This window comes from Typopeltis vanoorti, chromosome 26, assembly GCF_054136105.1.
Source record: "Typopeltis vanoorti isolate ZY-2024b chromosome 26, IOZ_Tvanoo_1.0, whole genome shotgun sequence".
NCBI classification, from domain to species: Eukaryota; Metazoa; Arthropoda; class Arachnida; order Uropygi; family Thelyphonidae; genus Typopeltis; species Typopeltis vanoorti.
This window is the reverse complement of record NC_143574.1, coordinates 1232137-1248244: the sequence shown is the minus strand read 5'-3', so window position 1 is coordinate 1248244 and position 16108 is coordinate 1232137. Positions and strand designations below refer to the sequence as shown.

Sequence of the window (16108 nt, the reverse complement as noted above, 5' to 3'; positions counted from 1 at the left end):
TAATATAACATTTTAAGTCCTTTGTTAATTTGACATAAAAAACTAAACATGCTGTCCTGCACAACACTTTGCTTTTCTCAAAAGAATATAAATTCTTTTAAATGCTGATCCCATTGAAAGGTACATCAACCTATCATCATTGTTTTCCCATTATGTATTCTCTTGTCTACACACACACACACTGCTTGGAAAAAAAGTCATCAGGCACTATAGTGTGAGGAAGAAACAGCCATGATACCCACCTTAATAAGATTTAGGACCTCCTTTCAACAATGACTGCAGCAATCCTATGGAGCATACTTTCCACAAGAATATGATAGTGATCAATGGGAATTTTGAACCATTCTTCCTGTAGGCATGTAAACCTAGGTTCTGGAATGGTGAGGACATCCCTTGACCTCACCCAATGCTTCAGTTCATCCCACAGATATTCAATAGGGTCGAGATCAGGGTTCTGTGGAGATCAATCAAGTGTGGTGACATTCATGTCCACAAACCACACAGTTAAAGTAGCAGCCTTACGACATGGTCCAATGTCTTGCTGAAAGAGACAATGGTCAGTTCCATAGAAATGCTACAAAGTAGGCAGCACTGCATTGTCCAGAATGTTCAGATACCTCTCAGAGTCAACGTTGGTTGCACCACAAATAGAGGCCTGAGGCCAAACAAACAGGAAAAACAGGACCATACCATCAAACCACCCTCTGAATTTCATAGTTGTGGTACGTACTCTGGTAAGAGCCATTGGGCATCCGACACACCCATACCCATACATCTGCTTGGTCGAGGATGTAGCATGATTCATCACTCCATATACAGCTTTTCAAGCTTCCACGTCCAAGAGTACATGCTCTTTGCACCACTGATGATGCTGCATGTTGGTTCAGGTAATGTGGGGCTTACATATTGCAGTGCAACCATGGAAACTCATATTGTGAGACTCAGTTAAGTCCATATGGCAACACAGTACTCACTCCATATTACAACAACATGGCAATGTTGTCAGATTCGTGTTCCATTCAATGTCCAGAACTCCACATTCAACGTGTCAATTGAGAAATGGCGGTTTTAAATATTATCCTTCATCGCACCCTATGGTCATGTTCAGTGAGTGTAGTGTCCACTGCAGTAGCACTTGCAGTTGACTCTCTGCACTTCCATCTCAGTATGGTACAGTGATTGTTGACCTGGGATAACCCAATTTGTCAACAATTTTCTAAATAGATAGGCCTACAACATGGCATCATATCACAACACCTCTTTCAAACTCCATCCGTTCCCTTCTCGTAGCTATTTCAACCAGACACAGTTGTACTGACTTGGGAGCATCAAATTCCTCTGATTTATACTGGTTGCAAACACTTGCTACACAGCACAATGTCCATACCATCAATATGCCATCTTAAATTAGTTCATATTTGTAAATATCACTATAATAAAAATCAGTATAAAGAATACAAATGAATTCCAAATATTTATGAACACACACACACACACAGAATAGGTATTATTTCATAAGTCATAGAAAATTCACTGCAGAATCAAATTCACTCTTGAAAAAGAGTGAAGTGTTTAATTTTTTAAACAACTTAATAATGTGGGTCATATGATAACCTGTCCTTAAGAGTTTATGGGAAAAAACAACCAGTTCAATCAGATATATCCACAAAGATCTCTTCAACAAGGTTCCAAAAACAAGGGAATAATCACACACAGAAAAAATATGTAAATTTACAATATAAAAAAAGGATTTCACCTATAAGTGATAATAGCATCATTTTAGATTTATAAATAGTAATTATACAATCACCATCCTTTGCACCAAAGGAATCTCAAAATGCTTTGTGCATATTTTATGGAAGTAATACAAAGCATTGAGAATGAAAATTAAATTTCAGTTTAATGCTTCCATTATTTAACCTCTATTCTAAGGAGATCATCAGGAGTCCAATATAGACAGCAGTGAGTGTGTATATGCACTCAAAGGAAGTGAAACTGGACAATGTCTAAAGTCTGAAGAAGTAGTCCTATAGAGGTAACTTTGGTGCACAGCTGATGCTACTGATTTGCCTCTTACATATTAGCCAATTACCCAGATCACTAATTTCCCCCCGAGACATAAAAATCCATCCATGACAAATTCTTCAAAAATTTAACCCTAAATATCTGAGATATCACATAGTCAGTTTTGACATCGCTCTTTGTCCTTTGCACACAAAATTCCTTATTCCCTGCTTAAAGACAACATTAACAGCCCCCCCCCCCCTCTCCACAATATCAAATCGTATGAAGTATAATCTCCATACATACAACCTTCAAAATCCATTCTTATCCTTATTTAGCTCTTCTGAGCTTCCCATTTCAGTTTCAGGACTGAGTTGGGTATGGAATTACTGTAGAGGCAACTAAGGCTATGAAATTATCATATTAAGTATGTTAACTGTATATTCATTTGATGGTGTTTGTCAGTTTTGGTAGATGAAAAACTCAAGATTATAGGAGTTTCTATATAAGAACACTGCATGGAAAACTATTATAAAAGTTGGAGCAAATGAGAATGGATATTAAACTAGTAGCATAAATGGGGATGGCTGACAAATTCCAGAGTGGAATCTAGGAGAATAAGATGGAGTACTTAGGGTTCTTCTTCAATGGAGCCACCACTCTTTAATTTCTATATCAATGATACAGAAAAATATATTTGGGGGGGGGGGGGATATTCAATTGTTTGATGATGATGCAAAGCTAGGGAAGGCAATAATTGATAAAGATGATGTAGATAACTTGTAGAATGATTTAAATAAACTGGCATTGTGGACAAAGGATAATGATTGTCAATCTAATGTTGCAAAATGTAAGATTACACACTCAGGTTGAAAATGTTACATACTGTGTGTCACACTAATGATACTGGGAGTTGCAGGAAATTGATGAGACTAGAGAAATGGGAGTAATATTGGTGGACAGAAGGTTGAAATTCAGAGGGCATATTGCAAAAGTTGGTAAAACAGCACAAAGGATTACTTTGATGAAAAACACACTAACAAGTAAAGATAGAGAGACTATTATCCCTCTTTATAAGGCTATGATTCTACTGCATCTTGACTATTATGCACAGGAGGAGGTGAACAGCATTCAGAGATGAGTGACTAAGCTGGTGACAGATTTGTGGAATGCTCTCTCTGAGGATAGGTCGAAGGTTGCAAAGGTTGTTTTGGGTTTGCAAAGTTAAGTTCATGATAAGTGCAAAAAAAGAGAGGACATGATAGAAACTTATATGTTATTAAAGGGATTCTATAAGATCAACACAAAGGAAATTTTTCAATACAAGATGAACAGAGCAAGAACTATGGGTCACCCCTGAAAGGTGTGTAAAAGCATGGTTGGTAAAGCTGTGTAAATTAGATTATTTTTGCTTGGAAAATGGTAAGTGAAATGAATTGCCAGAATTAGATGAGTGCCTTAATAATGAATGAGTTTAAGAAGAGGTATTGTGCCTATAAAGGTTAGTGTTGGTCTCTCGCGATGAATCTTGCGACTCCATGGACATATCCACGTAATAATAATAAATTAGGTTCCTTTTGCATTGTAAACAGAATTCCAACTAAAGGGCAAATGTCAGCATCCTTGTGATTGCGCTACAAAGTTCCTCAAGCCTACATGCCTATTATGCATAAACATCTGACCGAGTATAATTGTCCTAAAAATACAATTTGCTGCTACAACTGTGGAGATTCAGGTCTGAAAAACTATACAATTAATTGTATCAAGTTGAAGAGTTAGACTTTTTTTTTTTTTACTACTGCTCTTAAAAATCATAATAACCTAGATAAATACAGATACATAAAACTTCTCAAGATATGGAAAATTGTCATTTAAAGGCTACTATCTGACAATCAAAGCTATCAATGAGCCCTATAAAGGGATAATTCCCCCAAATAACTTCAGTTTAATTCTTAGTCTAATCAGATTCACTTCTGTCTACATTTTTAGAGTCTATGTTCTTACATTGTACCCTTGAAAATGTATCTGTGATAGAAAGAAAATACTGAAAGCATTAAAGTAAATCAAATTTCATTCTTAGTGCCATGCATCATACTTCCATTAAATCTGCATAATGCATTTTAAGCATTTATGCGCAGATATGTTTTTATGTGACTAAATCTCAGAAAGGAGAGGCCAAACTCACAGAAGACACAATTTAGGAACTGCCACTAGACCAACTAAAAAAAATAGCTCCTCTTCTTGTATGTAATATAAATCATCATCATTATTATTCTCCACTAAGTTCTTTCTTCTTGTAATATTGCTTGCTTTGACAGGAAGATCAGAAGAAAATCTGGAAGAACATAGGATTATGTCTATTAAAATGAGCAAACCAACCCTTGTAGATCATTCTATTAGTGTAGAGAATTAAATTAAAGATAATGTGCAGAAGCAAATCTGGTAGGTAAAACTGTCCTATTTAAAAACAATCTCATAAAGAAGAAGTCTTGCAAATGCCAATTGTAAATAAACAGAGACATGTGCTGTTCACTGCGTATGTGTACACACGTATGCATGCTACATGATGGGGTGGGTGAGTTTTAGAAGGCATTTCTTTGAAATGTGGAATAATTTATGTAGCTTTAGAATAATACCAAAGGATGCAAACATAGTCTGCAACTACTTACACTTTTACTGTATTTACTTTATTTTTATAGTCATATTTGTCCTGCTTCTTTTTTTCTGTATAGGTACTACATGATTGAACCTTTTCATTGCCAAGCTAGAGTTATCTCAAATGGTTTAAAAGCGATGTCCATGCCAAGCTCATATATTCTTCAGCATGCATTTGATTAAAAAAAAAAAAAAAGAAAAACTCAGTTGAAACAACTTTTAAAACTGTTTGAATTTTTCAGGCATGTGGTGACATCGATTATGAATATAACTCTGTTCAACTCAAGCAGTTCTTTGTCTATATCTGCTATCTGGAGGGAAATATTTGTATTAGTGCAGATAACAGAAGCAATGTCCCAGATGATGTGTCATTATCACTATTCCTGGGAAGACATGAATCATGTAAGTGTGCATACTGACCATAAGTCATGAAAATTGCATGAAATCATGAGGAAAGAAAGAGAGATAGACCATCAGCTAATGAAGCCCAATTTTGTAATAGGTAATAAGTAAATGGAAGCAGATGTCAGGTCAGACATGAGTAGTTCTGCTGAATGTTTATGTAAAGCCTTGAAGCAGTATAGAAAGTTCTATACTGCACATAAATAAATAACAGTTCTAAATTCTTAGGCAATGTAAAAACAGATTTTCAACTTACACTTATAATAGAAATTTTTCTAAACTTTCATACACCAAGAACAGCCACTATAATGGCATGTGCATCACTCGCTGAGCAACCCCCTAAGAAGACTGAAAGGAAGACACTTCTGAACTCTGGTTCCTCCTACACCATAAAAAAAGAAGAAAAAAAAAAAAGAAAAATTCCACTAGGTATTACTATATGTGTTCAAAAACTCATTGAAGAAGTGGGGGAAGGGGGCAGATATGTGTGACAAATGTTGCGTTGCTCTATGTATATGTACCCTCTTGTTTCAAAAAATACCATACAATGGCTAATGCTGAAAGCATAACAAAGATGATGCAGTGTTCAGTGTTGTATAAAAATACTAGGAAAGATTTTCATTTCAATAAAACATAATTTATGTGTCAATTTTGGTTTGAAAACAGCCTTGATTTAAAAATAGCCTAAAATTTTGCATGCTTAAATGAAAATCTAAAAATAAGATAGCAAGGAGAGTTTGGCCAGTTTGTATTTTCTCAGCAGTGAAAAGATTAGTATGTTTATAACATACTATTAATGGTTTAATTTTGAACCCAACATATGGTCAATTTCTGTTAGAATAGATCATGTTAAAACAACTAGTACATTTCTATTTTTCAAGGCTAATTATGCACTATATAAGCTGCATATCTTGCACTGCAATACATGCATACAACCAAATACATATTACATCAAGAGGCTCATACAATTGTTACAAACAATTCAGTTTGATTTTGTTTAGAAGTGAATTTAGAAATTCACTTCTAAACAAAACTTCTAAAACTTCTAAATTCACTTCTAATGACATCATGATGTCATGACAAATTTGACTATATTTAAAGAGGGTTATCAAAGTTGTAATTATATATATAAATGGACATGTCAAAAGTCAGATCTTGGTTTATGACACTTTAATAAACCACTTTGGCTTATAACACTGCAGACACATAGCTGTTTTGTCACTACAAATGGCCCATTTGAAACCAAAATTCATTAAAATTTTATAAGCTTTAATTTTAATTCTTAGTATACATTTTAAAAGAAATTTTAAAGATTAAATTTCATTGCATTCTATGTACCCAGTGTATAGAATATAATGAATTATTACTATTAGCTTAAATTATTTTACCAAAAAATAATCCGATTGAAACATATTCTGTTGTACATTCTTAATTCTAAATATTTATCGCAGAGTAAACTCTGCCCAGTCACAGCCAAGTTATTGCAATATATAATTTCAACAGAATATATCCTTTGCCTCCTTGTAGTTGATCTAACTGAAATGAAATCAAAATATATTGACAAATTCTTGTGAAGATTTCATATACAGCAAATTTCAATAAAATCCATTCAGCCAAAGTCCAGGAATAACTTGCATACAGACATACAAACAAATGTAAAAAAAAAAATGCTGGTACATTTTACAAAAGATATATAAAAGAGAAAGGAAATACTGCACAGAACTAGTAGAGATAAAGGAATACTATACAAAGCTAATATGTGAATATGATTACTTACAGTTATTAGACAAGAGTCAATACAAAAACAGTCATCAGCAGAACAATTTTAGTAGTAAAATGTTTTTCAGATATCTGTACTTCATAACCACATGCAGACTTACTTTAATCTAAGTTTCATCATTACAAAAAATATCCCAAGATGTATGTGATATACTTTTATGACACAAATGACTCAAACAACATGCTTTATACCTACACATATTTTAAAACAGAAAACTCACCAGCAAATAATACCTCTCCTCTCCTTACAGGTTTCCGTGGTCTAGTTCTAGGACCCTGCATTAATGGCCTTTCTTGAGGTAACAGAAGATAATTTTTGGCTTCATCTACTAGATCACGGCATGCTTCATCACTTTTGATTAGAAGATCTGAGCCTACAGTACCGACTAAGAATTTTGGACTGAGTAGTGGCAACCTCACATGCTGCAAAACCTAATTATGAAAAAAAAAAAAAATAGATATTGTAAGGAAGCAAATTAAGGAAAAGTAAGGATCAGATTCATTAATTTTATTATTTAAAAAAAAAATGTCACTTTTTGTACTGACTACCACTTCTTTATATCTGCAGAAATATGCCAAACTGTATAGCATGATATATGAGTAAATATATAAATGTAAAAAAAAAAATAATAATAATAATTACTGAGCTAGTAAAAACAATTTCAGCATCTTAAAAAAAACTTCATTTATCTCACATTTTTCTTTGGAATAAATATGCCTTAAGTGTTTAATATGACAATCAACAATAAATTTCATCAATTAGTTTTGATAAATTGGACGGGGTTAAGTTACTGATACATAACAAATTTTTGGAATTAGAAAACCTGACAATTTCCAACCAATCAACAACTTTTTTTCCAAAAAATTTCTATAATTTGTCAGGTCAGTGATTTGGTCACCTCCTCTATTTCAACCTTCTAAAGTACAGTATGCCTAACTGCATTAATCTACCCAAATCTTGGCTATCTTCTAAATCTTTTCTTTGTTATGAGGTGGATTCCAAATGTTTCCAGCCTGACGTCAAAATTCACATCAATTTTAAGACACCATGCAACATTAAAATTCAGCGTACCAGTTTCAACTCTCTACCTACATCATTCAGTTGGAGGCACTCATTTGACTAAAATGTGGCACACTAAGTGGCTGTAATGTTAAAAATTGACTACCACACTGTGATAAAGTTTTTCACCAGAGAAGGGCTTTCTCCAAGTGCTATCAAACAGCAATTGGATGGCATTTATGGGGAAGCTTCTCCTTCATATTCTATTGTGATGGAATGGGCTAAACAGTTTTGCCTAGGAATAGAGAGCATTGAAAATGATCCTTGTGGTGGTGAGCCTGTGGAAGTGATGACTGAGGAAAATATCTCTCTTGTTGAGGAGGAACTGATCAATGACAGATGACTGAAGCTCAAAGAAATCTCAGTAAGGTTGGGGCTTTCTATAACAACCATCTTTTGCATCATTCATGAGAAGCTTCACATGACAAAGGTCAGTGCAAGGTGAGTGCCTTGACTCCTCTCTTCAATTCAGAAGGAGCATCATGTGACTTGTTACTGCAAGTTTTCAGAGCTTTGTCAAGGGAATCAGAGAGAGGTGCTGGAATGTATTGTCACCAGGGATGAAACCATCCTTTATTATTATCCACTTTCCAAAATGGAATCCATGGAGTGGCGCAAACCAGGCGAAGCACTGCAAAGAAAAGCCAAAGTCACTCAGTCTGCCAAGAAGATCATGGCAACAATCTTTTGGGATTGCCAGAGAATTCTCTTGATTGACTTCAAGGAAAGGAATACCACAATGAATGCAGAATATTATGCATCACTCCTGCACAAACTGAGTAAAGCCATAAGGGAGAAGAAATGAGGCATGTTGAGTCATGGTGTTTGCCTGCATCAAGACAGTGCTCTAATCCATATGGCTACTGTTGCAATGGCTGCAGTGAAGGACTGTTGCTTCCAGGAATTGAAGAAAGACCTTTGAGGAAGAAAATTTGCAGATGACAATGAGGTGAAAAATGCAGTTTTAGGTCATTTTGCAGACAAAGGTACAGACTATTTTTTTAAGGACACAGAAATGTTAATTCAAAGATGTGAAAAGTGTGTTGAAGTCAAGGGAGATTATGTTGAAAAGTGACATAGTTGTTTTCTTTCTATCACCTCTAAAAGTTAGTCAGGCTGTAAACTTATGGAACCACAATCATATTTTGGCTTAAAACTTGTTCTGCTGCTCTTCTGTTTAAGTCACCATGTTATTTTAAATTAACTATGTTTACATATTCTTGAATATTATTAATGCTGGGTTCATTTTCATTTCAATGTTCACTCCCCTAATTTTCCCAAAACTTTCATATCTGTTGCCTCCAGTTTCTGATGTATTTTATTTCTAATTCAATTATCCAATTCATATTTTATATTTCAACATCTTGAACTTTTAACTAATTATCTCTTTTATTCCACAAAATTTATTCATTTATCTATTTTCATATTTTGGCTGCTTTTACTCAAAACTGTGCCTAAGAGCTCAAATGTATAACCTGTTCTATTCTACAGGTTCATCACTGAAAATACTGTAGATATTTTCTATTTTTCCATGTCTTCACAGCATTTGTCTTCTTTTTGTTGTTAATTTTCATACCAAATCTGTCAACAATTATTTCATTTAGCTCAAGACTCTTGAAGATTTGTAGGATACTATTATCAGCACAGAAATTAAGTTCAATATCACTTATTTGAATATCATGTTTAATACTACTTTCCTTAATGGCATGGTACATGTAGATTATAAATAACAGCAGAGATGGTGTGCAAATTGCCTTGCATCTGATTTAACACCAATCTTTCTATACATCGTTCCATTTTAACTACCAATTGTTATTTATGAATAAGCTATGTATTCCTTTGTACAATCTGTCTTGGCAATCCTATTTTGTCTTTAGACAGTTCTTAGCAATTTTCCCTTTAACAATTTTGCTTTGACTTTTTAAAGGGAAATTTTTCATGTATGTTTATATGAATTTTTCTTGAAGTACTCATTAAGGAAATTCCTCTTTATAATTTTCAGTCAGTTTTATTTCCTTGGCCATGGCAAAGTCAATTGCAAAACACTTTTTTACAATCATATTTCAGCATTTTGGGTCAAATATTTACTCAGCATTCTCTAGTTTGTTACCTCATTTATAATTTTTCAAAGCAATTATTCCCAGAGAACAACAGTAATCTTAAGTTTTTATATCACCTTTATGATCTTTGATCCCTTCTGTTGTATCTACTACTAAGATCCCTACTAAGATTACATAATAACTCCATATATTTGGTTACCTCCATAACTATTTCTTTTCATGGCTTTCAGATACCTTTATGCATAATTTGACTTTCTTAAATTTTTTTGTCTATATAAGAGCACATGCCAAATGATTAGCTTTTTATATGATTTCATCTTTGAATAGATTGTTTCTTATTCAAGGAAAAATGAACATTTGGAAAAAAAAAAGAATCAAACTTTAGGGATCAAATGACAAAATCCAAAGAACATGATAACTGAATCAAGTATGGAAATGTGATGGAGTTGTCAGTAAAGATAAAAAGATCAGAGCTTCGTGGTGGGCTCAAGAAGTAAAAGAAAATTATGAAAAAAATCACATCAAAATTTCTGGCAAGTAAACTAGCATCTGCTCTAGAAATCAAAAAACATAATGAGTGAAGCCACTTTGAAATGTAGCTAAACAAAATCATGCAAAGACTTTGGAAAAAGAAAAATATATATAAGATAAGTATTCATAAAGGTGGCACCAAATGTTCTAGAGCTATTGAACAATATAAAGAAAGGCAGTACTGTTCTTAGTATTGTTAGTAATATGCATTTCTTGGTATTGTTCAATAATAAGAAATGAAGAAAAGAGTACTGCAAAAGGAATCAGATAAAGATGGCATAAAACAGAAGGAAGATAAGAATGTTACTGATCCAGAATAATTACATTGCCATATTTTGGCAGCTTTCATCAAATTTTTAATATGTCTGACAGCTGGGGGCTTTTGAGTATCCCCACACCCACCTGAGCAGACATTGTTGGGCTCACACCAGAGTAGTAGAGCTTCCACCCCTTATCCAGGTCGACAGTTCCAGAGCCTCTCCTCTTGGTTGAAGAAAGCCCAACTAAGCCTAGCCGGTAGCGCTTGGCTTCCTCGACCAGTTCCAACTCCTTCCCTGTCAGAGAGAAGATGTTCCAGTTGCCTAAAGCCATAGTCTGGTGCCGTTGTCGTTGCCATTTCCGTCCTTTTGCAGAACCATTTCTTTGCGCTGCTCCTAAACACCTCCCCAAACGGGTAGTGGGCCCATTGATGGAGTTTCCTCTCCATCGATGGGCCCGCTAGACACCACTGAGGAGTGGTGTCTAAGGGAGACTAACATATTTTCCGAACGGATCCCTCTGCCTAAAACCCGAACGCGTCCCTTGGTAGCCCGCGATGGACGATGTGGTATGAACATTTTTTGATGGCCTGATCATGTTACAGTGTTTGATACTGTCCTGTTAGCACAAGACGAAATGACACAGCAAAATAGGAAAGATTCCCCTGGAACACTCTAATAGCATTTGGGGGAAGGAGCAAGAAGAGCAGCAAGGGAGGAAGAGGAGGGACCAGTCTACAGATAATATAACTGGTAAACATTATCAATCAAATATTTTTCATTGATATTAGAAATCGTTTATTTCAGCAAAATATATGCATGCATCATACAAAAAAAAAAAAAAAAGGGGGGGGGGTCCCCAGCTAAGGAAAGTTTAGAAAATGCTAACCTACAAAATAAGTAAAATATTTTGGAATATAACTAAAATACATGGAAATAGATAGTAGAATAATCAAAGCAGGTAATGATAATGTAAGGAGCTAGTGGAATATACTTTTATGGAAAAAAAAATTAGTCTAAACACTAAAGTATATAAAATGTTAAAGCCAATTAAATTTACAGATATCTGAGAGTTGGATTAGAAATAAAATAGTTGACTGAAGACTAGAGACCTACAGAAAATTAAATATTTAAGGAACAGAAGGCATCAATGGCAGAATTAGTATTATCTGAGACCTCCAGGGAGTCAAGGACTCATTGAGGGAGGCTATATATATCACCCAAACCAGCTTTATTACCTTCTGTTAAACTAAGAGAGAAACTGTGAAAGAAAAATCAGACGTTTGTAGACCTCAATCATATCACTACGCTTTCTGCTGTTAACCAAAGTCCATAGTCCACATACTTGCAATCTGTGCTCATAATCTATAATTCCATAATCCCATATAAGCTTTGTGATTCTTCTTTGCACCCATTCCACCACAGATTCTTTATTCCCTTGGAATCCAGGAGACCAAATCTATGCACATTAGTCCGGATGCTCTTCAAGGTCTTATAAAGTGGCAAAATGACTTCCCTATCCTTATATGTGAATGTTCACTTCAACATTGCAATTATCTTCTGAGTTGTATTTGCAATTTTTGCTATGGACCTTTGAACTTTAAATTCCTATCCACTTTTACACTAAGATACCTAACCTCACCAGTTTCTTGTAGTATAACTCCACTAACATAATATGCTGTTTAAAATCTCATCATGCTAAAGTGCATAACTTCACTTAGTAACATTAAACTGACAGTCACTTTCATTTGCCCAAATTTCCAACCTATTCAAATCATTCTGTAAGTGCTGGATATCAGTATTCCCTGATTGCCCTGCCTATCTTCACATTATTATGATGATGATGATCAGTAAAAAATTGCACATCTCCTGTTAGACTCTTCCTAATGACATTAATGTACAGACTGTATTGTATTGTATGAAGATAATAAAAATGAATTTACATTATCAGGATTCAAGAATGTATGATCAAAACTAATCTAAAATGGCATCATCACGTAAACAGAATGGGAGGGTTAGGGACAGAAAAACAGGTGAGTAATACCAGGAAGGAGGCAAAAGATCCAAAAGGAAGACCAAAATGTAAGACCTGACAATATTAAAAACAAAACATAACAGATTAATTGGTAATACAGAGAAAAAATTAAGAGAGATAAGCTATATAAAAAACATCAGAGATAAATATCAGGAAGGTGACAAAATATTCTGGAGACTATTGAAAAAGCTTAGAAATGAAGGAAAGAGAATACAGGGAGTCCACACTGGACTTCCCTATTTTCAATGTATTACTACTACTTAGGTATATGAAAATGGTGTCAAAATTGTACAAATGAGAAGGAACACTCACCAAGTTTTTGTAAAAAAATTCAGTACACTTCCAAGTGTGCTCCTTTAGTAGCATACACAATGTCAAGTTGATAGTCTATCTCCAATCAGGTTCTCTGAAGTATGTCAGGGATGATAGAGGGCACAACAGCAGAAATGTGATGTTTAAGGTTCTCTAGGTTGTCCACTTTAGTTGCATAGACTTTATCCTTCACATACCTCCACAAGAAAAAAATCAAGTGGGGTAAGATCTGGCAATAGTGGTGGCCAGGGAATCTGATCTTCACACGGACCTCCAAATGACAGTGTGTGGAGGGGGGAGTCTTCAAGTTGTGGAAAGAAGAAATTTTCCAGCATGTGAAGGTAAATCATTCCATCGATATTGCTTTCCATGAAAAATAAAAAATGGGCCAATGATAGCATTTTGAATGAACAAGCACAATATCCTGACATTGTGCTTGTTCACTTTTTTGCTGACATGAAAAGTAGCTTCATCCGAAAAGCAAATCTGGATAAGTCTTGTTGACACATTCCAGAATTTCAGCTGCAAATATTACCTGTTGTGGCTTATCATTTTGCTCGATTTCCTGCAACACCTGCAATATGTATGCATGTAGACATAACTTATGGACCTTGTGAATGGTGGAGTGAGATATCTGTAGCTCATATGACACTTTCCTAATGGATTTTGGGCGGGCTTCGTGCAAAGGTCTCGCAAATCTTCTTTACCTTCTCTTCAGATATTGGCTACTTCCCTCCTCCTCCATGTTGTTTCGAAACGCTTCCTGTTGTTAGGAAATTTTCTTTCCACAAATGGATACTCTTGGAGGTTGGGTGTTGCCTTTATGTACACCTGATGGAACTTATGCTGCACTGCTTTGATTGATTTCAGCTCAGCTAACCACCACACACTTTACACTCTCTCTGCCCCTGATGCCATGTTTAAAACTACGACAGCCTTGTCCAGCAGTGATATCGCATTGCGATGCAGGAAAAAATTCTGGAAATTTGTAGAAAATCTGGAATGTTTGAACAACCCAAACCTTACATATTTCCACATTTCGATTTTTTACTCTTCTTTGAAACTAGGGAGGTCCAATGTAGACACCCTGTACAATAAAAGGAATCAGCAATAATAACAGTGACAAGAACTGAAGATAAAGATGTTGAAAGTTTATTTTTCACTTGGTTAGAGTATAATAAAATTAGTTTAATCCTTTATCCAAGTGTGAGCAAACAAAGTTTGTGCCTGAAAGTATCTTCAGGACTGGGGTAAGGTGTTGTACCACCTTACCCCAGTCCTGAAGATACTTTCAGGCACAAACTTTGTTTGCTCACACTTGGATAAAGGATTAAACTAATTTTATTATACTCTAATCAAGTGAAAAATAAACTTCCAACATCTTTCTCTAAATCCAGAGTAATTTATTAAAAAGGGTGGCACACCATTTGGCAACTCCTATAGGTAGAGATGACCTGCTAATGCTTCTGCCTGGTATCTCCACTTGGGCCTGGCTCCCACTGAAGCGACCTCAATAAAGGTCGAAACTAGTCTGGGTAGTGGCCCTTCCCTTAATGCATAACATTAGACATATCCGCAAGGAGATGTGTTTTGCATTATAGGAGATACTGAGATAGGAGTGTTGGTAGCTTGCTCCACCTTTGCAAGGAGTTGCCCTGGTGTTGTACCACCTTACCCCAGTCCTGAAGATACTTTCAGGCACAAACTTTGTTTGCTCACACTTGGATAAAGGATTAAACTAAATTTATTATTATGAAGATAAAGATGTTCAGATATTTCTGAGTAATTACTTATCCACTCTCCAACTAACTGCTGCAGGTTCAAATCCTGCTATGGGCATGAATATTTGTCTGCACTGTCTTTAGACAGTGCAGATGAATTTCCTTCACCAGGTGTGTGAGCCTAGGTTCTGACTATCAAGGTCTGAAATGGTATGGAAAAGCTCCATGTTCGGTCTCTAGAGCAGGGTTTCTGGACTGTGTAAAAAAATTAATTTTAAAAAAATTTTTAAATGATAAAAAAATCCTTAATGCACCCACAATAGGAATGTACTATATGCATACAACTTTTTGTTGATGAGGGGAGACAAAAAATTTGTAGTACCATTGTAGTAGCATGTGCATCCCTTAAGGACATATCATCAGGAAATAATAACAAAAAACAACAACCTGGATAGCATAGCAAGGAATAAGTCAAAAATGGATTTTGCAGTAAGTTTAAAATAGCTCACTGTTTATTAAAAAAGGTAGGGATGATTCAGGTTAAAAAAGCTGCTGCTGAGTTGGTAACTATATATAACCACTGATAAAAGTTTACAAGAATATAAAACAATATGACAGGGAAAAAAATCACTTTTTTTTAAAAAATTTTTACAAGAATTACTAGGAGTAGAGAGTTAAAGATAATAAAAGGTTAAGATTGTCTTTTTTATGATTTTGATGTCTTTAAAATCAGTTATCTCCACTCTTAAATCTATTTGAGCTAGAACGTTAACTACTACACAGCTGAATGAAAGAAGGAACAGTATCAGTACAGGAAATTCTGCATTTATCAAAAATGGAACTGTAATTGATTTTTCCAAGTTAAATATAGTTGTAAATATTATCATTATAACTATTATTTAAAAAAAAACCCTTCATTACCTAAACTGCTGGGGATAGGTAAGTTGGTAATAAAATCAGAGAACATATATCTGCTACATATGAATTTTCAAAACTAAATGTGGAATAGACATCAGAGACACATGCAATACAGTGAAATAGTTAGTGGTATATAAAAATGATGTTTTGGACAAAATCATCCATCATTTTCAATGACACTATGAGCAAATGTTAGTTTAAAACAAGTAAGAACATATGCAAAGAATCAAATTTAATTATTTAGCATGGTGTATGTGACTGATTTTAGCATTGCTGATATATCAGCAGGATAAGTTACAAAACTGAAAGTAAATTCTTTTATTCAATGTTATTTTTAGAAGTGCATGAAAATATTAAAGAAAAGTGCAAATAAT

At 34.7% G+C, this 16108-nt stretch overlaps 1 protein-coding gene across 2 annotated transcripts in view; it reads right to left on the bottom strand.

Annotated features, from left to right (window-relative positions):
* The window catches only part of dbo (Kelch-like protein diablo), a 160200-nt gene that overhangs the window by 59261 nt on the left and 84831 nt on the right, over positions 1-16108 (bottom strand). For both annotated transcript variants that reach the window (XM_090414919.1, XM_090414918.1), the window contains exon 5: positions 7062-7272. In XM_090414919.1, coding sequence (XP_090271045.1) covers positions 7062-7272 — 211 coding nt within the window. The remainder of the gene's footprint in view (positions 1-7061; positions 7273-16108) is intronic.